Source organism: Dendropsophus ebraccatus, chromosome 6 (genome assembly GCF_027789765.1).
Source record: "Dendropsophus ebraccatus isolate aDenEbr1 chromosome 6, aDenEbr1.pat, whole genome shotgun sequence".
Taxonomy (NCBI): domain Eukaryota; kingdom Metazoa; phylum Chordata; class Amphibia; order Anura; family Hylidae; genus Dendropsophus; species Dendropsophus ebraccatus.
The window spans coordinates 11,431,475-11,458,889 of record NC_091459.1 but is presented as its reverse complement, the minus strand read 5'-3'; the positions used below and the strand labels follow the sequence as shown (position 1 = coordinate 11,458,889).

The window sequence follows — 27,415 nt, the reverse complement described above, 5'->3', positions numbered from 1 at the left end:
ATAACTTTCTGACACCAGTTTATCTGAAAATAAGTAAATAAATTTCCCCCAGAATTCCCCTTTTAAATCTCAGTAGTAGGGGAGTGACATTGTGTCCCAAATGGCATCTATTATGGAATGTTACTTTCCTCTTTTATAGCTTTTTATATCCTGAATGGTTATTGGGTTGCTGCCTGATAACCTGTATGGACACTGATGGCTTCTGTTAGTGGTTGTCAGGCAGCAAGTAACACAGCAACAATTTTTGGCCGTAAGGGCTCGTTCACACAGAGCAAAAGCAGCTGAATTTCAGCGCTGAATGCATGTGGAATCAGCGCGGATTCCGCGAGTATTCCGTGCTGAAATACGCAGGGATTCCGCTTACATTCTGCTCTGAATTCAGTGTCAGTTGATTTCAGGTGGAAATATTTCCTCGCCTAATCCGCCCCTTTTGCTCTGTGTGAACGTAGCCTAATTGTTGAAGTGGTTGCATTGACAGTGGATAAAGTAATATAAAGGAAAAGCCAGCTTACCCTCTTTCCTATTGCTTCCTAGCTCGGACTCTCACTCCAACAGGTGCCACGAGATACATCCAACAAAAACTCTGAGTCCAGCTTCCAGCAAATAGTTGCAAAAGTAGGTTTATTAGAACCTTCGTCCCCGTACACACACTGCAGCCTGCTCCCAACAAGACGCCTACGCGTTTCAGCTGCGTTAAGCAGCCTTAATCATGGAGCCATGATTAAGGCTGCTTAACGCAGCTGAAACGCGTAGGCGTCTTGTTGGGAGCAGGCTGCAGTGTGTGTACGGGGACGAAGGTTCTAATAAACCTACTTTTGCAACTATTTGCTGGAAGCTGGACTCAGAGTTTTTGTTGGATGTTGCATTGACAGTGTTTGCCCCAAAATAAGACAGAAGAATAAGGGTGCGTTTACACAGACAGATTTTGGAAGCCAAAGCCAGTTATCCAGGAAGTGACATCACCATGTTATCCAGGAAAGTGACATCACCATGTTATCCAGGAAAGTGACATCACCATGTTATCCAGGAAAGTGACATCACCATGTTATCCAGGAAAGTGACATTACCATGTTATCCAGGAAAGTGACATCACCATGTTATCCAGGAAAGTGACATCCCCATGTTTATCCCAGGGCTGTGGAGTCGGTAAGCCGCAGCTCCTACTCAAACTCCTGAATTTTTTCAGGACCGCCTCCGCCTCCCGACTCAGACTCCTGCTCCTTCATAAATGGCCACTCAGATACCAGTAGAGTTATTTATCACACTGGTTTAGCAGCTTCTCCCTAATGTCCTACATAATCCTGTTACAACTTCTGAGTGAATAAAGAAATACTGTATATAAAGCAGCTTCTCCTTTGTGTGCAGAGGATTCAGCCAGTCTCCAGCCTCCATGTCCTGAACCATGTCAGAACTAGACTAGATGGAGCAGGTGGTTTTTCCTGCTGACAATCTTCGATGCTTCTAACCAATATTCACCATACACAAAGAAACACTGCTAACACTGCCAAATCCCTGTGACACAGGGGTCAGCCATACTGATAGTCACATATAGTGATGTTGAGGGTCACTGTGGGGGCAAGCAATAGAGCACACACACACACACAGCCTGCTGCAGCCATCACACACACACACACACACACACACACACACACACACACACACACACACACACAGCCTGCTGCAGCCATAGCATACATACATACATACATACATACACACACACACAGTTCAGCCATAGCGCACATACATGTATGCATGCATACACACACACACACACAGCCTGCTGCAGCCATAGCGCGCACACACACAGACACACACACACACACACAGCCTGCTGCAGCCATAGCGCACACACACACAGCTGCTGCTGACATAGAACACTGAAGAAAAACACTTAATCTTCTCCCAGAGAGAAAACACCACACTGGGGACTGAGTTTACTGCTGCACTACTTATATCTTCTCCTCTTCCTCTATATTACACAGGATATCTTCATATTACACTACTGCTCAAATACAATCATCCAGCATTCAGGAAGAGAACAGCACAGATCTCCCCCCACACAATGGACTCTTCCAGCTCAGAAACAAACTGACAAATAGTGGCTGACAACTTTTCCCTGACCACCCTTATGTAATAGGGCCAGTGATCTATTAGAATGTTGCTCATAAAATATATTGATGAGCAAAACGTAAAAATAAAATTCATATCAAAACTCAATTCTAAATTGTTTAAAGAATTTTTTTTTTTAAAGTCGGTACATTTTTTTTCCGACTCAGACTCCAGCCAAAACTAGCTCCGACTCCGACTCAAGCCAAAACTAGCCCCGACTCCAACTCCACAGCCCTGGTTTATCCAGGAAGTGACATCCCCATGGTTATCCAGGAAGTGACATCCCCATGGTTATCCAGGAAGTGACATCCCCATGGTTATCCAGGAAGTGACATCCCCATGGTTATCCAGGAAGTGACATCCCCATGGTTATCCAGGAAGTGACATCCCCATGGTTATCCAGGAAGTGACATCCCCATGGTTATCCAGGAAGTGACATCCCCATGGTTATCCAGGAAGTGACATCCCCATGGTTATCCAGGAAGTGAAGCCTTGCTGTAGTAGTAAAAGCACTTTATAACCATTTCCCATAATAAGTGTATATTGGTGATTTGTATAACTTTTGGGGGGCAATACAATACTTTAGTAAAATTTTTTGCCAGACTTCTCCTTTAATAAGAGAAGTAGCAGAGTCATATCAGAGGGACTTACAGGAATCTACCACACTAGATGGACTGTTTTATCATGAACTAGAAAATGTACCCGGCGCTGCCCGGGTATAAAGTGTCAGTGTGTTAATTAGATTTGTTCTAAGGTGCCCAGGAGGCCAATCTAAAGGTATTGTTTCATCAGTGGAATTAGTGTATACCTGTTGGAGGGGTTCTGTATACCTACAGTGTATAGTTTTTAGGGGTCCCGCATATCTGTAGTGCATAGTTGGGGGGGGGGCTGTATACCTGTAGTATATAGTTGAGGGAGGTCCTGTATACCAGTAGTGTATAGTTGGGGGGGCTGTATACCTGTACTGTATAGTTTGGGAAGTCCTGTGTACCTGCAGTGTATAGTTAGTGAAGGTCCTGTATACCTGTACTGTATAGTTCGCGGATCCTGTATACCTGTAGTAAATAGTTGGTGCTGTATACCTGTAATGTATAGTTGGTGGAGGTTTTGTATACCTGTAGTTTATAGTTTGAGGGTCCTGATACCTGTAGTGTGTAGTTGGTGGAGGTCTTGTATACCTGTAGTATATAGTTCGGGGGTCCTGTATACCTGTAGTGTATAGTTTGAGGGTCCTGTATATCTGTAGTATGTAGTTGGTGGAGGTCCTGTATACCTGTAGTGTAAAGTTTGGGGGTCTTGTATACCTGTAGTATAGAGTTGGTAAAGGTGCTGTATACCTGTAGTGTAAAGTTTGGGGTCCTATATACCTGTAGTATATAGTTGGTGCAGTTCCTGTATACCTGTAGTGTATAGTTTTGGGGTCCTGTATACCTGTAGTATAGAGTTGGTGGGGGGTCCTGTATACCTGTATTAAAGAGTTGGTGAAGGTACTGTATAACTGTAGTGTATAGTTTTGGGTTTCTGTAAACCCGTAGTGTATAGTTTGGGGTCCTGTATACCTGTAGTATAGAGTTGGTGGAGGTCCTGTATACCTGTAGTGTATAGTTTTGGGTCCTGTATACCTGTAGTGAATAGTTTGAGATCCTGTATACCTATAGTATATAGTTGGTGGAGTTCCTGTATACTTGTAGTGTATAGTTTGGGGTCCTATATACCTGTAGTATATAGTTGGTGGAGGTCCCGTGCACCTGTAGTGTATAGTTCTGGGGTCCTGTATACCTGTAGTGTCCTCTATACCTGCAGGGTCGTATTTACCATTAGGCACCCATGGTCTGGTGCCTAGGGTAGCACCTTGCAGAGGGGCAGTACCCTCACGTTCAGAAAATCTGGTGGCTTTTCGAGGGGGGTATGGCGGTATTGGTCAGGTCTGGTATGACAGTGTTATCCAGTCACAGTATGGCGGTATTGGTCAGGTCTGGTATGACCGTGTTATCCAGTCACAGTATGGCGGTATTGGTCAGGTCTGGTATGACAGTGTTATCCAGTCACAGTATGGCGTTATTGGTCAGGTCTGGTATAGCGGTGTTATCCAGTCACAGTATGGCTGTATTGGTCAGGTCTGGTATGGCAGTGTTATTCAGTCACAGTATGGTAGTATTGGTCAGGTCTGGTATAGTGGTGTTATCCAGTCACAGTATGGCGGTATTGGTCAGGTCTGGTATGACCGTGTTATCCAGTCACAGTATGGCGGTATTGGTCAGGTCTGGTATGACAGTGTTATCCAGTCACAGTATGGCGTTATTGGTCAGGTCTGGTATAGCTGTGTTATCCAGTCACAGTATGGCTGTATTGGTCAGGTCTGGTATGGCAGTGTTATTCAGTCACAGTATGGTAGTATTGGTCAGGTCTGGTATAGTGGTGTTATCCAGTCACAGTATGGCGTTATTGGTCAGGTCTGGTATAGCGGTGTTATCCAGTCACAGTATGGCGGTATTGGTCAGGTCTGGTGTGGCGGTGTTAAATGTGACGTCTGGAGCTATTACCTACCTATCCTGATGCTAAATGGTGAGTGAGGATGGGGCGTCTTCGGGTTTAGTGCTTAGGGCAGCAGCAGCTGGTAATACTGCCCTGTATACCTGTATAGATGGAGTAGGAGGTCCTGTATACATGTACTGTATAGATGGAGTAGGGGGTCTACCAGTTATTTCTGTGTATCTGTTGTGAGACAGCTGGCCCTAGCAAGTATTCACATTCCAGCTCCTAGTGAAAGTAGTAATCCTATTGGTTGCTAAGGCTCCCAACTGCAGCTAATTATATCACCTGTGTGCAGTGTGGAGATTTTCCCATTCATTTCTATGGGGGCCGCTTTTCCCCCTCCCCCTCCTCTCCTGTACATCTGGCCTTTGCAATAACCTTCCCGGGCACCCAATGTATCTGTGTGCCAAATTTGGGGTCAAACGGTTCAGGCGTTTGGAAGTCTATTTGGGACAGACAGACTTTCATTTTTATTATATACTACAAAATGTACCCGGCGCTGCCCGGGTATAAAGTGTCAGTGTGTATAGAGGGTCCTGTATACCTGTAGCATATAGTTGGTGGAGGTGCTGTATACCTGTAGTATACAGTTGGTGGAGGTCTTGTATACCTAAAGTATATAGTTCGGGGGTCCTGTATACCTGTAGTGTATAGTTTGGGGTTCCGTATACCTGTAGTATAGAGTTGGTGGAGGTGCTGTGGCAGTGTTATCCAGTCACAGTATGGTGGTATTGGTCAGGTCTGGTCTGGTATGGCAGATTCATCCAGTCACAGTATGGCGGTGTTGGTAAGGTCTGGTATAGCGGTGTTATCCAGTCACAGTATGGTGGTATTGGTCAGGTCTGGTGTGGCGGTTTTATCCATTCACAGTATGGCGGTATTGGTCAGGTCTGGTATGGCAGTGTTATCCAGTCACAATGTGGCGGTATTGGTCAGGTCTGGTGTGGCGGTCTTATTTGGTATGGTATGACAGTGTTATCCAGTCACACTATGGTGGTATTGGTCAGGTCTGGTGTGGCGGTGTTATCCAGTCACAGTATGGTTGTATTGGTCAGGTCTGGTGTGGCGGTGTTAAATGTGACGTGTGGAGCTATTACCTACCAGTCCTGATGCTAGTTGGTGAGTGAGGATGGGGCGTCTTCACGTTTAGTACTTAGGGCAGCAGCTGGTAATACTGCCCTGTATACCTGTATAGATGGAGTAGTGGCTCCTGTATATACATGTACTGTATAGATGGAGTAGGGGGTCCTGTATATACATGTACTGTATAGATGGAGTAGGGGGCCCTGTATATACATGTACTGTATAGATGGAGTAGGGGGTCCTGTATATACATATACATGTACTGTATAGATGGAGTAGGGGGTCCTGTATATACATGTACTGTATAGATGGAGTAGGGGGTCCTGTATATACATGTACTGTATAGATGGAGTAGGGGGCCCTGTATATACATGTACTGTATAGATGGAGTAGGGGGTCCTGTATATACATGTACTGTATAGATGGAGTAGGGGGCCCTGTATATACATGTACTGTATAGATGGAGTAGGGGGTCCTGTATACATGTACTGTATAGTTGGAGTAGGGGGTCCTGTATACCTGTACTGTATAGATGGAGTAGGGGGTCTACCAGTTATTACTGTGGATGTTGTGAGGCAGCTTCCCTAGCAACCATTGCTCCCTGTGAAAATGAAAGCAGTAATCCGATTGGTTGCTAAGGCTCCAACTGCCCTTTTCTCTGGGCAAAGCTGCAGCTAATTATATCACCTGTGTTTGCAGTGAGGAGATTTTCCCATTCATCTCTATGGGGTGCCTCTCTTTCCCCTCCCCCTCCCCTCCTGTACATCTGAGAAACAGATTGCTGAACTCAGGGAGATCAGCCAAACGACAACACCGCCGGCTGCTAGTGAAAGCGCTCAATGCAGTGAAGTCCTAGGTGCATTGCCCCCTGGGAAACATGAGTATGCAAAAGAGGAGTCCGTGGAGCCTCATTGAAGAGTCTCAAAACACAGGACTAGCCAGATATCCCTCCGGGAAGGACCCAGCCAAGGGGCAGCTCCTGTTAGGAAACTACCAAATCCACCATATTAAGTGGCCCTATAAGTCAATGTAATGACAAGGGATAAACCAAGGCTGTACATCTGGCGGGGACGGGACCTTCGCTTCCCAGGCACCCAATGTATCTGTGTGCCAAATTTGGGGTCAAACGGTTCAGGCTTGGAAGTCTATATGAGACAGACAGACAGACAGAAGGACAGACAGACACTAGCCCATACTGCATGGCTCTAGCATTTTCTGAATAGGAAAATGTGCACTCTGTATTGTAACACTTATTGTCTCACATATGTGGCAAGTATTTTTTTTTTTTTAAATGTGCAACAGAAATGGTAATTGAATCATCATCTTCATGAGTGACCCGAAGATTGGGGGGGGGGGGGGGGGGGGGTTAGTGTTTTCTAATTCTGTTATTTCGGCCGTTGATACACGGGCATCTACTATGTTAAACTTCAGCTCCATTTTGCTTGTTACCTTGGCAACTAATTCCATGCAGATAACCTGAGTCTAGCGTTACATACCAAGTATACCTGTGTCCTGATTGTGTAGCGCCCTTCAGCATCTACAGGCAGGAGAACTGATGATTTGTATCATTTATTCTGCCACTCCAAGACATGTAAACATACAATCCAGGTATTTCTTGGGTTTGTGTGTTCTATTACATCAAACATGGTTTATTTTCTTCTCTAGTACAAAGCAGCGGAATGAGGTGAGTGGAAAATTAGTTTGAAGTAAAATTTGTCACCCTCACTAACCTAATCTGAGTCCTATAAGTTTTAAAGGGGTTATCCAGCGCTACAAAAACATGGCCACTTTCTATCAGAGACAGCTCCGCTCTTGTCTCCAGTTCAGGTGCGGTTTGCAGTTAAGCTCCATTCACTTTAATGGAACTGAGCAGCAAAACAGCACCCAAGCTGGAGACAAGAGCGGAGCTGTCTCTGATAGAAAGTGGCCATGTTTTTGTAGCGCTGGATAACCCCTTTAAAACTTATAGCCCTTTAAAGTGTATCGTCTGTGGGTTTTTGTTTTTTTTTTTTCCAATCAATAGGGGTTGTGGTTGCAAGCTGTTTTGCAATATACACTCTTTATTATATTTTTTAAGTTTCCTATGTTCAAATCAACAAAACTCATGCAAGGAAGGACACCTACAAGACATCATGCAGGTTGTAGTTCAACTAAAGGTCCTATTCCACTGAACGATTATCGGCCTTTATGGACAATAATCGTCCCGTGGAATAGAAGGCAACGATCAGCCGACATCTGTCAACATTGAAAGACGAACGACTAAGCTTAATAAAAGAAATATTATAAATCCCCCAATAAAAGGTTAAATTACCCCCTTTCCAATTTTACAAATATAACATATAAAATAAGTAAAAATATTGTATATTGTAGCAATATTCGATCTTTTAAGTTATAACATTGTTGTTCCTGTACGGTGAAAGAGCACCAGGATTGCAGAATTTTTTGTCAAATTATCTTTTAAAAAAATGAAGTAAAAAATTAATAAAAATAAAAATCTTCAATTTACACAAATGATACTACTAAAAACTAGAGATTATGATCATTCTTGCTGTTTTGTCGTTGCTATTGCGTACGTTTCAGCTATGACTTATTACACCGAACGATTTGCGAACAATCAAACGATAAAAATAGGTCCGAATTCTATCAACAGACCAACGATTTCTCGTTGGTTGTTTAATCGTTGTCTGTTTTTACACTAAAAGATTGGTCCCATGTATGACGGCCCTTAGTCCTTAAAGAGGACCTGTCACCCCCTGTGTCAGGGTGACAGGCTCCCGACCCCCCGTTAGAGCCCCTGATACTCACGTGATCACGCGGGGTCCCGCTTCCTGAGCTGGTCGGGTCACGGAGATATGAGCGCTTGGCGCACACGCTGACTGGAGAGTCCGATACCCATAGAGAATGACGGAGCATCGGACTCGCCATACGTTCTCGATGGGCATCAGACTCTGCTGTCAGCGCGCGTGCCGAGCTTCAGGTGCTGATATCTCCGTGACCCGAACGACTCAAGAAGCCGGACCCGGCGGGATCACGTGAGTATAGGGGGCTCTAACGGGGGTCGGGAGCCTGTCACCCCGGCACAAGGGGAGGGGGGGCAGGTCTCCTTTAAGCCGCAGAGTTATACAGCTCCCTGCACTCACACGGCCTGTCTCTCCTATTTGCAGATTCTCTCTATTTGATCAGATTTCTCCTCAGAATGAGGGGAAGGATTATGGAATACTACTACTTGGGGATGTTTTCAGGCTCCATGCAGTGCACTTGTGACTTGTACAGGACAATGCAATTATTTACTGGCACAAAGAGCCTTCTCACTCATGCATAAGTGTAGCCTGCCAACTCTTCCTTTTCAGATGACCTTTTTATTTTTTTCCCCTGCACACAAAACAAAGTAAACAATGGAAATAAACAGTAGTAGAAAGACTGCAGCTTTTGGCTTTTTATAGAAAAGGAAAAAAAAACACATGGGAAGAGCTGGATGTTTTGTTAGAGGTAGTTATGTAATTTTGTTGTCTGTGTTTTGGGAGAAAGGAGTATAAAAGGCAATGGATTGTTGTGGTAAACGTCTGCAGTCCAAAAAGGCCATAGTTTTCTAAAGGAGGTGGTAAATAATAAGCAGGTTCTTTATTTGGATGATTGTAATCCATTACGGTCATTATTCTGTATTGTTTGTGCTCTGCCCACCAGTTTCCTATTGACGTTCCGTTTTACAGTGTGTGAACATTGCCTTAAAGGGAATTGTGGTGTCCCACCATGGGTGTTGCTCGTAGTTACACCCTTCGCAAAAGCCTGTACTTAGTGTAAGTGGTGATGAAGTAGTGTTAAAGTTTCGCCGCTATTGCAAATGTATATGCTTAGTTAGTGCACAGATGCAGCACTGTAAGGGTTATTGTTTGTTAATGTGTTACATGGATCTGTAGACCAATGAGCGTGTTCTCTTCTGTACTATCACTTCTCCCTTTACTACTTCTGTATACACTCTTCACCCATTCACAGCACACCTTATATAGAGCTGTAGATAGAAAGTCACATGGGTAGAGGTAGAGGTCTTTTGTCACTGGGCTCTGTAGAGGAAGGACACAAGCCAGGACGCTCCCCACAGCAGTCTAGTTGGGCCCTGGCCCTCCACCAGGTCCCCAGTCTTCGTGTGCAGTCCAGAAGCAGACTCATGGACATGAAGTTAACCTTTTTCTCTTCAAGTAACACTACGTGACTCTATGCAGTGTTAAACCCCTTCCTTAGAGAGGACAAGTCAGAGATCATCTCAACCCATGCCATGGACTAGGAGAGTCACAGTGCAGGACAGTATTCACAAAGCAGAAGGCTAGGAACTCATCCGGATAGAGCAAAGTTGCTAGAAGCCTATGAACTCTATCTCTCAGCGTGTGTGTCAGCAGGGAACCCTCAGCATTGTGTCACCCTCTAGGATGGGTCCCCCGACACTGCTAGGGCAATAGGTGGTTCATTCCGACAAGAGTCGATGCACGGGCACAAGTATTCTCTCTCAAGTATTCTTCTATTTCTTCCTCGTCCTCCAACATCCCAGCAGAGCACAGTACTAATTTGGTTGGAACTCTCATGACATCCTCCTCTCTGCTCCTCTGACTCTATATTCTCAGCACGCAACTCAGTCCACTTCTTCTCCTTCTCTACTACATGAAGTCCCTATCTCACATCTATGCCGACACTGTGTTTTAATGCCGTTCTTTTTAATCACACACATTATCATTACTATTTATTACTTTTTCATCATGACACACTCAATGATGTTGTAATCTAATAATTTTATTATTTCTTACATTGGAATTCATGTTTTAAGTGTTTATGCAAATGACCTATGAGAGTGATTCCCGGGCAATTCAAACAGTGTTTTCCCGTTTTTTATTTTTTACTGCATAAATGTCCAGAGTGTACATCCCATTACCATGCGAATCTGATGAAGAGGCTGTGCCTTGAAACGCGTAATTCCTGCAATAAAACTTTATGTAAAATCAAAGCTTGATGTAAAATTAAAGTACTACTACTCCCATCATTGAAGGAGTGATGTTTATCTGATGTTGTCAGCACCACTAAAAGTCCCGGATCTTTCTGCATGGTTTTACCTCCAGCTGGCATAACCTTCCTTCACCTCCTCTCCTCCACTCACTACAGTTCTGGATCCTAACTTATCAAGTGTCGTTTCAAGGCAAAGCTGATGACCTGCTGTACATACATTCTCCAAGTAAAGCAAACCTTATTTATGATAGAGACTCTGTGATTTCTCACTTCGCACCAACACAGTACACGAACATTCCTTGGGTTATCTCCCCTGTCTGTTCCTTTAAAATAAAAGCAGATGTGCTCCCATACCTGTGTGCCCAAACGGCACTGGCGTCACAACATAACATCACTGGGCCCGGCTATATCTCAGCCAACCACCATAGACCTGCCGTCACACTATCCCATCTAGCAAGTGACCGGCAGTACCTCCGCCATAACACCGGGGGGGCTCACTACATAATCTGTTAGTAGGTTAGACAATCCTAACCTGCTAATAGAGACTAATGGGTGACCATATACAGAGGCACATGTAAGGGTTAATATGAAGCTTAGGTGTACTGATTTTATATGTTAACAGTTAGTCCTATTAGATGAAGCGATTTTTAACGATTAACAATAAACGAGATTGTTTAACGTTAACCTGAAATCGTTCACCATATTATCATTAGTTCAGATCTTTACAACTATTGTTACTACGATAGTTTACTCCATCTGATTCCAGCAAAAGGAGGAGCGATTTGGAATTACACTGACCGATTATTGAACGAATGCGGAATTACAGTGAACGATTAACAATGATTTTAGGGTCAGAGCTAAATCGACGATCAACGACACATGAGTGATTTTTTTTTTTTTTTTTGATTGTTGCCCGCAATTATACGGGATGATTAAATTCGTGCCATATAACAATTTTCTGTGTAAGGTCTTTCCTTTATGACATGTTTCCTGTTCATAGTCTGTTTCTGGCTTTGGCTTCAAAAATCTTTCAGATAAATCTGCTATGCTAATGAGGCCGTCCAATGGCTTCAGCTGCAGTGGCTGAGTATTAGTTAGGGGGGCTTTGCTAGAAGAGTGGACTAGCGGCTGTATCTTTACACCAAGGGGTCAAATGGCACCCCGTTGCACCAAACAGCATATTAAAACACAAACTACACACTGGAGCACTATGTTTTGTTTTAAGCATTTTTATTGGAGTGCTATATTTAAGCTGACTTTATGTATTGTTCCCTTTTAGACTGCTCAAATAGGACCCCCAAATCATCTGACAGATTCCCTTTTTTCATATTACTGACACTTCCAGGAATATCAGGCCTATTGCACTATTACAGCCCTACTGTGTCATCAGCAAATAGACAAACCTTACCTACCAAACCTTCTCCCATGTCACTATCCTTACCTACCAAACCTTCTCCCATGTCACTATCCTTACCTACCAAACCTTCTCCTATGTCACTATCCTTACCTACCAAACCTTCTCCTATGTCACTATCCTTACCTGCCAAACCTCCTCCTATGTCACTATCCTTACCCACCAAGCCTTCTCCTATGTCACTATCCTTACCTACCAAACCTTCTCCTATGTAACTATCCTTACCTACCAAACCTTCTCCTATGTCACTATCCTTACCTACCAAACCTTCTCCTATGTCACTATCCTTAGCTACCAACCCTTCTCCTATGTCACTATCCTTACCTACCAAACCTCCTCCTATGTCACTATCCTTACCCACCAAGCCTTCTCCTATGTCACTATCCTTACCCACCAAACCTTCTCCTATGTAACTATCCTTACCTACCAAACCTTCTCCTATGTCACTATCCTTACCTACCAAACCTCCTCCTATGTCACTATCCTTACCCACCAAGCCTTCTCCTATGTCACTATCCTTACCCACCAAACCTTCTCCTATGTCACTATCCTTACCTACCAAACCTTCTCCTATGTCACTTACACACATTAAAATGACAGGACCCAGAATAGACCATGTTGAACTCAACTTGTAACAGTCTCTGCTCAGAATACTCCATTAACAACAACCCTCTATCTATTCTTCAGCCAACAACAATTCTACAAGACAATCCAGGGATTAAGTCCATTCCTCACTAATTTCTCTTTCTCTTTTTGAAAGTCACAGATCACATTGGTCTTGGTCCTGAGACCCACTGGGATCCTGTCCAGTAACTAGGGGGAGTGTGGGCTAGCACATGTCTCTCCTCAGCTGTCAATCATATGCAACTTATTTGCTTCCTTACAGCCTAGAAAGCAAATAATCTATTTGATGGACAGCCATAGAGAGGTGCGCTCGGTTGCATACTCTGGCTGAGACCTGGTGCGATTGGTAACTTTTGATGCGTCAAAAGTTACCACAATCAACAGTAATTCTTTAAACAGAGGTTGTAAATGTAGCCCAGTTGTGTGTGCTTCCAACGTGGCAGCCTCCATGGGCGGCCTGCCTCCAGTGCTTTGGCGATCAGACTGATGCCGTGCGTGGAAACCGGGCCGTGGTTCAAAAAAAAGGACCTGATGGTACATTCGCTATAACGTCAATGGGGTCTGGCATGCAGCAGATCCTTCGTGTCCTTTTTGTTTTGTTTTTATATCTTGTCTGCAAAATACACTTTAAAGCACAGGTATACCAGGTACATTTTAAATAAATAAGACATTTTTTTACAAGTTAAGCAAAGCTAAAAATAAATGTAAACTCTGTACATAACATAAATTATACAGTTATAAATATAAAGTAGGTCTCCATGTGTTCTGATTTTCTCAGCGTTGCCGGCAACTGTGCCACAGAATTCAGTTCTGTAATGTATTAAAATCATGTCCACCGATGCGTATGCACATTGCTGTATATAGAAGTTAGTTCTGTCTCAAAGTAAAAAAAAAAAGGCTAAAATGCAAATGTAGTTTGTTGTGTAGATACAGTCCAAGAATGCTGGGATATGTTTTTGCAGCCATTGTACTCCTTACAGACGTGTTATGTCTCCTGCAGTGTCAGGCCTCTGTACGCTTGTGGAAGGTGCGTGTGTCTGATTTTTGTAAGTGATTGGTTTCGCCCTGCGTGGTATGCGGTAATAACATGGAGGAGGAGGAGACGAGTGACATTCTTCACTAAATGAGAACAATCACTGAGTAAACAGTTAGCAGGTCTGAATTTGGATCAGTCCTACATGTACGGGCTGCAATGTGTCCTAAAGGCGGAACTTGTTTAGGTGTAGTGTTATGTAGGAGGCGAGGGAACGTTGCTTATAGAGCGATAACTGGGGACTTCCGTCATGCATTCTACTTCCATGGTATGTGTACTGGCTTTAGTTTTGTGTATGTAGTACTGTTAATGAAAGTGTATTGTTATGTAATTGTGAGTGGTTATAAGGGAGTGAAGGACATCATAGCTTCTCCCTTATGGAAGGTTTAGAGATATGGATTACACATGTACATATATATATTTATTATTTATTTTTTATTTTTTTCCCCAAATCACTTTACTGAGGCTAGTCTGGGTATTATAGTGTCATAGGTAAACTTTTATTGTACAGTACTACGCAAAAGTGGTCAATGGTGCTGGTATATTTCCTAAGGAAATATGAAAATGCATCGGCGTATTCTTATATGCAGGTATAGATATATAATCCCTGACGGCAACAACAATGGGATCACCACTAGAGATTAGAGAATTTACAGTAATAGCGAAGCTCATTCGCTCATCAGTCAGCTTCCATTTAACTGACTGCTGCTCTGTGCTGCTCCTCCCCGGTGCTGGGGAAAAATGGATCCAGTCCTGGGAAACTGGGAGAAGGGCTCTATTACACTAAGCGATTATTGGCTGTACTTGGCCGATTACCGGCCATTCCGGAAGATAATCATTTGTTGTAGTAGCGCCTGTGAAAAGATCAACTGACATGCATGATGTTGGATGATCGTAGTCTCAAAGCAGGTTGAATAATCCTGATCACAATAGCAATCTGCGCAGTCGGAGCAGCGGCTGCAGACCGCTGCTCTCTTCAATGGGTCATCGAGATGATCTAAGGATCCATGTTTTCCTGGACTCCCTAGGGCTGCATCCAACAACTTCAGCCATTGGAAAACAAGTTCCAATCAGAATTGAGCGTGCTCCAGTTGTGCTCATCTCTAGTGTTCACCATTTTTTTCTTCATAAAAAATACACAATTTACACATCAGACACAAAACAGTAAGCATACTGGCCTCATGGAACATGTATCGTATACATTATTGTAGTAAATGGCACATGTTTTTTCCAGATCAAGTAGACATAATTAAAAAAAAAAAAAAATCGTCCAAAAAAAAATAAAAAATTCCAGTGTTCCTTTATCTGTTTCCGTTTATAGACACATATATAATATAAATTATAGTCATTAAGCCGTCCAATTCACATAAATAGGAAAGGTTTCTGGGCATGAACTGTGTACTGCTAGATTATTTGGCAGGGAGGGGGAGGTTGAGTTGGGAACATCACCATTTGTCACTGTTATTTAATGGTGTCACTTTTTGCTGTATTTCTGTGCAGTTCACTTTCCAGCAGTTGTCCCCTTAACAGACATCTCTACCCACTACTATGTTTTTCTATGTGGATTGTGTTTAAACTATTGGTGCTTGTTACCATTTATTATCCTCATAGGGATTTTTTTTTTTCTAGTGGGCGGGGGTAATGGCCAAAAATTGGACGTGATAAGATTGGTTGTCATGTTTTGGGATGTACAGTATCTACAGTATACATTTGAAAGATAGTCGGAAAACAACTTTTCCACTGACAATCCTTTAAAGTGACACTTCCCCCCCCACCCCTTTTTTGCATTCTGACAAAGGGTAAAGGGTACATTTAGCAGTTTTCATACCGTATTTTATGTCATATGTCATAGTGCTTGTTCCAGTAAAAAGTGATCTTTTATCTGACAACTGCTACGTGGGCGAAGCTTTACGGCCGAAGTGCCATTTAGCCCTGCCCATATCTCCACCATAGGCCCTGCCCCCCATGAGGTAATCAGCGCATAGGTCCCTCCCCCTCAACGGCCATTGGAACAGGCCAGCCTAAAGGTGTAGGCCCACCCCCTCTAGGTTGGCCTATACCAATGGCCGTTGAGGGGGGCAGGGCCTATGCGTCGATGATGTCATGGGGGGGTGCCTTACTGGTACAAGCACCATGACACATGATACAAAATTAAGGTATGAAAACTGATAAATTTACGCTTTACACCTGTGTAGAGTAGTCAGGGTGCAAGTGCAAAAAAAAAGGGGGGGGGCAGTGTCTCTTTAAAGGGGTACTTCACCAAAAAAAAATTCTCTTAAATCAACTGGTCCCAGCAAGAGCCAGAGCTTTTTAATTTTCTATAAAAAAAAATCTAAAAAAATCTCGTCTCCAGTATTTATCAGTTGTTGTTTGTTCTGCAGGAAGTGGTGTATTCTTTACTGTCTGACAGTACTCTCTGCTGCCACCTCTGCTGCAAATTCCTATAGGAAACCTCTCCTGCTTTTCAGACTTCAGAATTCCACTTCCTGCAGGACATACAGCAGCTGAAGACTTGAGATTATTTATTAGAAGTAAATAAAAATATCCGGAACTTGCTGGGACCAGTTGATTTGAAAGAAAATATTTTTTTGGTGAACAACCCCTTTAAAATGTGATATTGACTGTCCTAACCATTCTAGAGGACTATTGGCCCTAATCAGATTAAAAGTGTTATTACAATTCACATCACCGGATTATTCTTTACAGCAATGAAACACTCTTATTCTCAATTTCATTACTTGCTGAATAGGAAATGTTACTTTGTATTAAGTTGACATTTAATGTGTTTATTCTCTTACAGCAATTTTTCCAGCTTGTGAAGTTAAGAAAACTTGGTCTTAGTGATAATGAAATTCAGCGACTTCCTCCAGAGATAGCAAACTTTATGCAGCTGGTAGAACTAGACGTGTCCCGTAATGGTAAGTTAAATATTTTTAATAAATTTTACTCAATTATTCTTATTACTTACATGTTTTAGTTGAAAGAAACCTCTGATTAAATAGAGTAAAGTACATCTAAAAAAGAAACTTTAGATGAAAGTGAAGAATTTGTTGTACAGAATTACACCATATCGGCAAGCTAGTTAGCTAATAAATATTGATTAGCCAGTATAACCTTATTTCACTGTTCTTTTCTATCTGAAAATCTTTTGACCGCTGTTCTGGCTCTGATCTCCTCCCTTGTTTGTGGGAGGATTGATTTCAGAGCCAGGATTGAAGAACAGCCTAGCAGTACAGTACAACACACAAATTAACCCCTTCCTAAACTAATCATCTTCCCTATTAGTGTATCGAATTGTCACTCCTGTCCTTGTAGTCATCCCTGGCCCCTGTTGCTGTACCTCAGGGATAGGGAACCTTCGGCCTTCTAGCTGTTGCAAAACTACAATTCCCATCATGCCTGGACAGCCAAAGCGAAGCTTTGGCTGTCCAGGCATGATGGGAATTGTAGTTTTGCAACAGCTGGAGGGCTGAAGGTTCCCCATCCCTGCTGTACCTGATAGCCTCCCTAATCCTTCATTACTGTACCTATAGTCACCCATTACTGTACCTGATATTCACCCCTGGTACTGTACCTGATCGCTACTCCTGACAGGTATACTTTTTAAAGTGAAGGGGCACTGTGCCCCTTCATTTTTCTTTTCAGCTCTATTCAACTTAGCAGAAAGAGTGGTCTACTTTCTGTGTTTCTGTATACCACTCACTCTGTCATGAACTGAGCAAAGAAATGAATGCTTATGACCCTTCTTTTTAGCAATCAGTAGGAGGTATCAGCACCCGGCCCCCCACCAATTACTGAAATGATTTCACGAAAAAGACAATATAATCTTTTTCTACCTCCTATATTAACGAACAAAGGGTTAAAGAGTCTGCTTCATACATCTTTTGGAGGCATTGTGTTTTCCTCTTTAGCTCCAGCAACATTTACTATAGATTTTGGGAAAGGTCAGCCTTAAGTCTGCTGAGTTTCTGGATAGTTAATGGTCTCTCACTGAACAGTAAATGAATTTATTTTTGCTGTTAGAGTTCAGTGAAACAGAGAGCCACGTGTATACTGCTGGGCCGGATTAAAAAACAAAAATTAAAGTTTATTTAAGTTGTAGACCTGGTGGTCAGACCTGTTTCAGCTATCAGGGATACTCAGGTGCTCAATATACATTACCTGTGGTATCTGCAGAGGGTTATCTGAAGGCCACTTTAAGCCCGGGTTTGGCTATGATGGTATATTTAAACACGTAGCTAACAAAGTTGGAAAGAACTATTGTTCCTTTCATAGAACTACTTCTCCCTTTTTATTCTTCTCTTCACTCTTTATTTGCCTGTTTAGTGTTTATATGGGTCTCTAAGTACCTGTATGGTTGTAAATGTGGGCAATACACAAGAGTTATCACAACTATTGTGTTGAAAACCACATTGTGCAGGATCTGACAGATGACCTGTTACCTTTTGTTCAGGTTCACATCCTCCTGTTGGGTGATAAGTGTGTGAAAGTGAACAGTTTTTTTTTTTTTTTTTTTTTTTTTTTTTTTTTTTTTTTTTTTTTGTATTGAGCTTGTTGTTCAGTAAAGTTTTTTTTTCTATGGAACACTGGTAACAAGTATGATAAATGGAAATAGTATATGTAGGGTTACCTAAAAAAAAGTACATATTCATTGGCAGCGAGGAATGCGTTTTTTTTTTTAATAGTTATTACAAAAAAAAGTTCTCATTCTTAATGCAAAATATTGATTGACTCCATTATATTTCTGACACAAGTCCGTACGAGGCTCGGCCTTCCTTATAATGACATAAAAAAATTACAATAATTTCCACCTGGTGGAAAAAAACTATTCTAAACTATTTGTTGAAAGAACTCCAAATTCTACACTTTTCTTTCCTGAGTGCAGAAAACAACCTGAAACATGTAGGTGGCCAAGAATATATGTCGCAACAGTAGTTCCAGTAGACTGAGTACAAGTATCATTTTGTATATTCCTCCCAATGTCACCTTTTGTGAAGAGCGTGTCCTGGCATGTGGTGTGAATCTGTACTAAGTGATGTTATTGCTAAATTGTCACGTTTTTTTTTTGTTTTTTTTTGTACAGAAATCAATAGAACAGGCGATTTTTTAAGAAACTTTGTAATTGGGTTTATTAGGCAAATATGCCATTATCTGCATTCACAAAGACTTTCCCCAGGTCCTTCTCTCTTTCATCCACTGCTCATCATCAGGGAATCTCAACTCTTTTACATCAGTCCAAACTACAGCAACCTCTGCACTACAGATACTAATGTGTGCGTGGCGTGACTTGCTTATAGTCCACCCTTCAGATCATGCGGTGCTCATTCATCCATGACAGTTTGTGACTTGCATCAAAACCATATCCAGCAATAGAATGAAGGATGAGGCACTCACCGCTCCGTGAATAATTCGTAACTTTATTACACCACTTGTTACATCAGGTACTTAAGACGCGGTCAGGTGAGTGAACGAGCGCTGAGGGCCGAGAGGAAGCGTGAACGTCCTCACGCAAAACAGGCTGTCGCCTGTTCACTCACCTGACCGTTTCTCAAGTACCTGATGTAACAAGTGGTGTAATAAAGTTACGAATTATTCACGGATCGGTGAGTGCCTTATCCTTCATTCTATTGCTGGATATCTTTTACATCAGTCGTGCCCTGTGTAACCTATGGAGAGGGGTGGGGGGGAGGAGGGAGATTAGTCTCAAGCAGAGAACAAAGGATTACACAGCGGAACCTGTGTGAAAGCCGGTATTCAGAGGTCAGTGCTGACATCAGAGGAGATAGCACGGTGATGTAGCTGTAAATTAACTCTATGTTGTCCTGTTTTGGTGCCTCATGTTCCCCCACTCCTCCCCTCTCCATAAGAGAACCATAAAGACAGGGGGAGAACTTCAAACCGCTTTTTCATGATAAAAATGCATTTTTTGGCTAATAAACCCAATTACAAAGTTTATTACAATCGCCTGTACTATTGATTTATGCAAAAAAAATAAACAACAGTGACACTTTAATACAAAATGAAAGAAAAAAAAACAACTTCCTGCACGTTTCTGAAAATTGCGTCCACCTTTGTCAGGGATTCATTTTTCCAAGCTAACCTCTTAAGTAGGCCATGGTGTTGGAGCGTTCTTGATCACCTGATGTTACCTTCTGTTTTTCCGTGTGTGTGTGCATTTTTTTTTTTTTTTTTTTTTTTTTTAACAGAAATGCTGCAATCTGGAGAGTCCATCATACTTTTTATGGTGTGTGTGTATATATCGTTCTTGAGAGGTATTGAGAGAGTTAATGACCCGAGCAATGGTGATTATATTAAAAACATGTCATGGGCAGAGAGCTAATATTTGAACTGAACGCCATTCATCCATGCGGTGTCAGTGCTCAGAGCAGGAGAAGGCCATAGGCTGAAACGCGTCCTCCTTATTTGTACCTGCTTGATGTGATGCAACTTATGGACGGGTGTAGCACTGTTTGGGATGAAAGCAACCATGTTCTTCCAATCCTAAGCCAGGAGCAGGGAGTGGAGACTGGTTGGGCTGAGATTTGATGATTCTATGCGTTTGGTGGGGATGAATGCAACTAGATAACAGCAAAACTGTGCAGAAACTGTAATAAATTGATATTGGAAAGATGGAAAACTATAGGTGTGCAATGTATTAATGCAAAAAAAAAAGTTGGGGGAATACTCTTCTAAAAATGATGTCACTAAATGTGTGTAAAATAGAAACTTGTGTAAACTGCCCAGAACGACCGGTTACAGCTTTGAGCTAAAGGCAGAGATTGGTTCCTATGGGCAGTTTACATCAGTTTCTGTATTAAACAAGATAAGTGACATTTAAAACAATGTAAAGAATGGAGTATGGCAAAAGATGTTGGCGGTTTTCAGGCAAGTATAAACAAAATAGAACGGTATAATTCGGGTAGACCAAAGCAGATGTGAAGAGCATAAGGATAGAAAAATCAAGTAAAAAGAACCTGAAAATAGAAAATGCACAACACAACAAATGAACAACAAAAGTCAGTGACAGAGCGGTTGGAAATTATCTGAATGAAGTGCGATTGATTTATAGAGATTCCAAATGAAGATGAACACTGACATCTAAGCAGAACAAAAGGTTAGAGTGGGCTAAAGAAAAGTGATCATGGAGTGTAGAGGATCGATACGTGTCATCTTCTTGGCCAACGCAAATAGGCAATTTGTCACTGAATGTCAAAGAAAGTTTGTCTGGTGTCATTCTAATTGAAAGCCTGAAGGCACAATCATGTCTTCACTCATGTATGGTATTGGGTCTACATGGTGGGTAAAGGAACAGGGAGATGGCAGTCATTAGCTGCCAACGACCAGTGCATAGGTATAGCTGTCAGTTCATCGATAAAAAAATAGGTTCGATGGCTTTGGGCCATGGTTAGGAATTCTGTGGCTATAGGACACCAGGTTGTCCCACAAGTGTTGTCCTGGTATGAGTACGGCTGGTCCTAAGAACCAGATAGTGCTGATGCAGAACACCAGAGAAACTGTCAGTATGTGCAGAGTCAGAAGGCTCGTAGTCGGCGACAGGTCAAGCAGAACAGTATCAGGAATTAGGCAGAGGCATAGTCATAGTGGAGAATCCGGGCTGGCAGATCAGAGGCAGCTTTACACAGTCTGGGTCGGCAGCAGGAGAGGCAATCTGTACAGAAGGGTCAGGCAGTCAAGTGTAATTCAATACCAGGCAAAGGATCAGGGTACACCGAATAACAACACCTTAGATCATTAGCACAAGGAACCAACAACATTTGGTTGTTGGTAAAAAGGAATGTGTGGTGCAGCTTTAACATGTACCTATCGTTATAACTTTCAAAATCAAAGTCTGCAATATAAATTCATTTATTTTTTGTTATGCCGTAAAATAAAGCCGAACTTACCAAACGTCCAGGTCCAGTCTCCTGAAGGCAGAATTTCTGGCTTGTGCTTGTTGAAAAAAAAACAGACTAAAAAAATGGAATTCTAGACAGTACAGAGTCACTGCTCAATATGTCCATCAATCACATGACTGCCTTCTCTCTGTGAGCCCTCAGATGGCCTGGGATATACTGGACCTTGTTTTCTGACTGTTTCCTGTTTTTGAAAAAAAAAGAGTCAGAAAACAGGAAGTGGCATGTTTTCCATGATAACTAAAAAAATAAATAATGAATGTAAATTGCAGATTGCTGGTTGACAGTTGGCTGCCTATACACAGCATGGATAGATAACTGCCAATCAGCAGCTGGTGGGCGGAGTTTTCTGCTTCTCATGAATATCCAGGACTACTGCGCTCATGCACATAATGGGGAGGACTACTTATTGTATATCTCTGGATCAGCTGCACAGGACAGCTTCAGGCTGGGGCTTACATCAGGGGACAGGACTGTGGAGGTAATCTCTCCATATCTGTAACCCCTCTCTCCCCGGACAGAGCGCTGCATGTATGTGCCCACATATACCCTACTCATTCCTTCCTGCTCCCTGCAGTCTCTGTCCGCCCTTGTGTTTCCCATCCTCTCCATTACTGTACAGTAACTTATAATGTCACTTATTCTGCTGTTTCTGAATGTTTGTTTCATTTGTTTTACATGTTATTTAGAATAACAAATCATTATTTTTGGATGTGAAACCAATTGTCTGCATTTCTATGATTTCTTATGGGAAAATTTGCTTTGGTTTGAGAGAGGATTTGGATTACAAGCACGGTCCCGGAACGAATTATGCTCGTAATCCAAGGAACCACTGTATAAGGGAATTAACTTTTTATAAATAGAATAGTTCCTTAGATAGAAAAGATCCTTTGGTCAAACAAGGGAAAATAAGCAGCTTTTACAAAATAACTTGAAAAAAAACCCCCAAACCATATCTTAGCGGTTGTTAGCTGGATTATGCTTAGCCGCTCTGGTTTTGCATTGGGTTTGGTCGTGTGACGCAGTTAGGATTAAGTACTCGTCTTTTGGTCGTACATGATTTCATACAGCATATGTCCCTCAACATCTGGTCTACGCTGGGAGATGTCTAGTCTCAGGCTGTGTACTCACATGTTAGTCAGGAAACCAGAGTCCACTCGGAGACCAAGAGGAAACACGTCCAAGATCCATTTTCTTTTTTTATTGCCATGGCTAATAAGACAAATGATCTGCCCTGGGAAAGAATTATGGCTGCTTGAACTCCATAAATAAGATGCCAGTCTCTTGGCACTGAATAATGTATGAGTTCTATAGAAAGGATTAATCTTCTGCTGTTCCCACTGGTGAATGTCCTGTAAAGTAAATTTATTCATACAAATAAGTATTCTGCCCTTTACGCCCCTGTAACACTAGAGCGGGGGTAGGGAACCTTGGCTCAAGCTTTGGCTGTCCAGACATGATGGGAGTTGTAGTTTTGCAGCTGCTGGAGAGCCAATGTTCCCTCCCCCTGCCCTAGAGAAAGTGTTGTGGATTAGATTGTCTCTACACAACAACAAGGCCCCAGGTCCTGATGGTTTTGAAGGAGAATTCTTTGAGTGAAGACGTGCGGGGCATCCCATTGTAAAAGATAGCAGGCAGGATTCTGAGCGGAGTCCACCTCTGGCCGAGACAGGGTCGCAGACAAGGGTGGCAGCAGAGAGCACTTTGTCAGACAGGAAAGAATACACCACTTCCTGCAGGACATACAGTAGTTGTTAAGTATGGGAAGAATTGAGATTTTCAAATAGAAGTAAATTACAAATCTATATAACTTTCTGAAACCAGTTGATTTGACTTGGTAGTAACGCTCTAGATTTTGCCGCAGAATGTATGGTGAAATGAACAGAAAGAAAAATTAACATTTGTAAGGTGAAATTGAAAAAAATATTTGCCAATTTTTTTTTTTCTTTTTACACTGTAACATGCACACTGTTAAAATAAGTTATATGGTATGTATAATATGTGGGTCAGTGTTTTATTTTGATACTTAAAATGATTTGTTACTACTGTAGTAATTGATGAACACTGCATATAAGTGTAAGTGTGGCATTTAAACGTCGTCATTGCATTAGGTGGTTGACTGACTGACATCAGCGTGATCACTGATTTTGGTCCTTATTGGCGAATGATCGGCACTCACTGGGTATGACGCGTGAACAGTTCGTGACTTGCTTCATTATGCCTTGGTGCAGACGTGTGAATGACCGCTTGGTTTATTATGGTGGTATTACCTGAGAGAGGTTACACGTCTTCAGACATGGACACTAAGACTAGGTTTAACATTGTGTTTTGAAAGTACTTTGTAGGTTTACAACATAAAGGTGTGCTGACATAAACTGAGTGCCTGCAACTAGTGACCATGGTCGCTGGAGAAAGGAAGACTTCAGGGTATGCATTCTAAAACACACAGTGGCTGACATATCAAGAAGCGGCGTGTAGCTGATGTCAATGTGTTTGGCCCCGAGTCCTGATTAGACGGCTACAACATATTCCCATCTGTTGATCGACTTTCAGCCATGAAAAGGGCCACAGAGACCAGAAACGCCTTGGTGTCGGCTACACAGTGATGTTCTAAACAATCAGTTTTTCCTCTATGGCAGTGAACCATATATGTGGAGTATTATAAGAGGTCGACTTTACCTTTTTTAAAAATTCATATCTTTCTTTAATTTATTTCAGATATTCCAGAAATTCCAGAGAGCATCTCGTTTTGCAAAGCACTCCAAGTCGCCGACTTCAGTGGAAACCCACTCACAAGGTTAGAGCTGGATAGCTTGAATTTTTATATTTTATGAATGCAGACTTATCTCACATTATCCAGATAGCAAAGAGTTCCTAACTTCTTAGTTATGCATCTAACAGCTGGTTATAAGGCTTTTTAACCCTTTCTGTGCTGCAGCATGTGTAATTAAAGGGGTGGTGTCAGGGAGTATGGGAAGAGTGGAGATTTTTTTAATAGAAGTAAATTACAAATCTATAATTTTTATTTTTTTTGCAAATTTTTACACCAGTTGATTTGAAATAATTTTTTTTTCGCTGGACAACCCCTTTTAGGCTCTGTATCACTTACATGCTGCAGCACAGAAAGTGATAGAGCAGGATGCTACATTATGTCTCATCGGCTCCTCCTCACAGGATCCCTGTTGTGGCTGTGGTTGGGGGTGATTGTGGTGGGGATGGTTGTTGTAAATTTTATTTATTATTTTTAAATCAAATTGGTATTTTTAGAAAAAAAAATCTAATCGTGAGCCCCCCTCAGGGGAATTAATTAGTTTAAGTTTATTAATTAGCTTGTTTTTAAAGTCTGTTTGTTTTTTTGTTTGTTTTTATTATTAATAACATATTAATATATATAATTTTTTTTTTTCTGTTTAGACAACACAAGTATTAACAAAGCATGTGACTTAAAGGGGTAGTCGGCCTTTTTTAAAAATTTTGCAGCTGGTGCATATAAAAGAATAAACATGTTATCCTTACCTGTTCGCTCCCTCGGTGTCCTTCTCTGGTGTCGCCAGTGCTGCCCGCTGACTGCAGAGCCTCCACTTCTGGAGTGACAGCCTGCTCAGCCAATTAATGGACGAGACGGGACAGCCCTGTGGCCAGTGATTGGCTGAGCGGTCTGTCACTCCTGAAACGAGTTTATCTTGGTAGTGGAGATTCTGCAGTCAGCGGGGGACACAGAGGGAGCGTGTCAGGTAAGGATAACATGATGGCAAGGCACATTCCCATCCTAAACACCTACCACATGGTCTCTCCCTTTTGCGGGATAACAGGTGTCTGGTTGTTTATAGATTCTGGACAGTTTTTTTGTTTTGTTTTTTATCCCAGAAGTCAATGGAGAGATGGCTGTATTTGTACACACCTTCTTTTGAAGTCTGTGGAAACTTTAGCGTGCAGAGCTTTCATAGGTGGGGTCCATACCCTCAAGCATCTAGGGGGGAATTACGAAGCGTATGCCAGAGAGAAGGTGCAGATTTGCCCCTTCTCCCTGGCGTATGCCCGGCTCGCCCGGTAGGAGCTTGGGGGGCGTGGCCTTCACCCGCGCCTAATTTATCTTGATTTACGCCTGCTCGCAGGCACAAATCATGACTCAAATCTACACCTGCTGTGAGCAGGTGTAGATTTTTTGCGCCGGGCGTACGCCTCTAAGCGAATCCTGCCTGAAAAAAGAGGGCAAGGCTTAATATAAGACTGCCGCACTTGTACGCTGGTCTTCATAAATCCCCCCCCCTCCCCCCCAGTGTTCTGTACATTGCTACGTATGTCTTTGATTGGAATACCTCTTTAAATATACATTTAGTTTTAAGTAGAATTATATTATTTTTTATGTTTTATATGAAAGGTTGTGTATTATCTGTAACTCTACATCACTCAGCCAGTCCAATCACCTGTTAGATTCTTTGGTTTGTCCTAATGGGATCTCATTTCGCTGCATAGAGATGTATTACTGCCAAATGAAAGCAAAATGAATCTCTTATGATCCAACTATTGAATGTCTGTCTGTGCCATTGTACAGAAAAAACGTGACATTTAATGTCCTTTGCATCTAATTGGCCTTGTACATCCTAGTATACACTACTTTAGAATATTGAGCTCTGTGGTTTACACTACTTTAGAATATTGAGCTCTGTGGTTTATTATTATTAGTAGTATTATTAGTAGTATAATTAGTAGTATTATTTTAGTAGTATTTTATTAGTATTACTTTTAGTATTGTATTAGTATTAGTTGTATTAGTAGGATTAGTATTGTATTAGTAGTAGTATTAGTAGTAGTATTAGTAGTAGTATTAGTAGTAGTATTAGTAGTAGTATTAGTAGTAGTATTAGTAGTAGTATTAGTAGTAGTATTAGTATTTTAGTAGTAGTAGTTTAGTAGTAGTAGTTTAGTAGTAGTAGTTTAGTAGTAGTAGTTTAGTAGTAGTAGTTTAGTAGTAGTAGTTTAGTAGTAGTAGTTTAGTAGTAGTAGTTTAGTAGTAGTAGTTTAGTAGTAGTAGTTTAGTAGTAGTAGTAGTAGTATTGTAGTAGTATTAGTATTTCCTTTAACCCAGAGCGCTATACAAGAGAGAGGGGGTAACAAACAGGAACAATAAAAGATCAAAATACATTACATGAAGGCAAATGGCAGACTGGTGCATGGGGGAAGAGGACCCTGCCCGCGAGGGCTTACAATCTATACCATGGGTCTCCAAACTTTGACCCACCAGCTGTTGCGAAACTATAACTCCCATCATGCCTAGACAGCTAAAGCTTTCGATTTGGCTGTCCAGGCATGATGGAAAATGTACTTTTGCAACAGCTGGAGGGCCGCAGTTTGGAGACCCATGATCTTTACAGTCAGCATCGCTTTAATAGCAATAGAGCTACAAAAGTGTGATTGCTTTATGTATCATAAGTTGCTGTTTTGGGGTAAACGTTGTGATAAATGGTATGTATTTTCTTTTCTCTTTGTAATTCAGGTTACCAGAGAGTTTCCCAGATCTGGAGAGTCTCACCTGCCTATCCATTAATGATATCTCACTACAGATGCTCCCTGAGAATATTGGAAAGTAAGTCATTCTGTTTTGTGACTTAGCAAGTTGCCAAGAAAGTATAATGGAAATGGTAGCATCTCCCACTGGCTCATAATAAAGGCGTCTTATAGTAAAATTATAATACCTTAAATATAATC

General features: G+C 41.9%; 1 protein-coding gene across 1 annotated transcript in view; it reads left to right on the top strand.

Annotated features, from left to right (window-relative positions):
- LRRC1 (leucine rich repeat containing 1) overlaps window positions 1-27,415 on the top strand; it is a 127,359-nt gene that overhangs the window by 42,050 nt on the left and 57,894 nt on the right. The window contains exons 2-4 of the mRNA XM_069974505.1: window positions 16,594-16,711; window positions 24,425-24,503; window positions 27,204-27,293. Of these exons, the coding sequence (XP_069830606.1) occupies window positions 16,594-16,711; window positions 24,425-24,503; window positions 27,204-27,293 (287 nt within the window). The remainder of the gene's footprint in view (window positions 1-16,593; window positions 16,712-24,424; window positions 24,504-27,203; window positions 27,294-27,415) is intronic.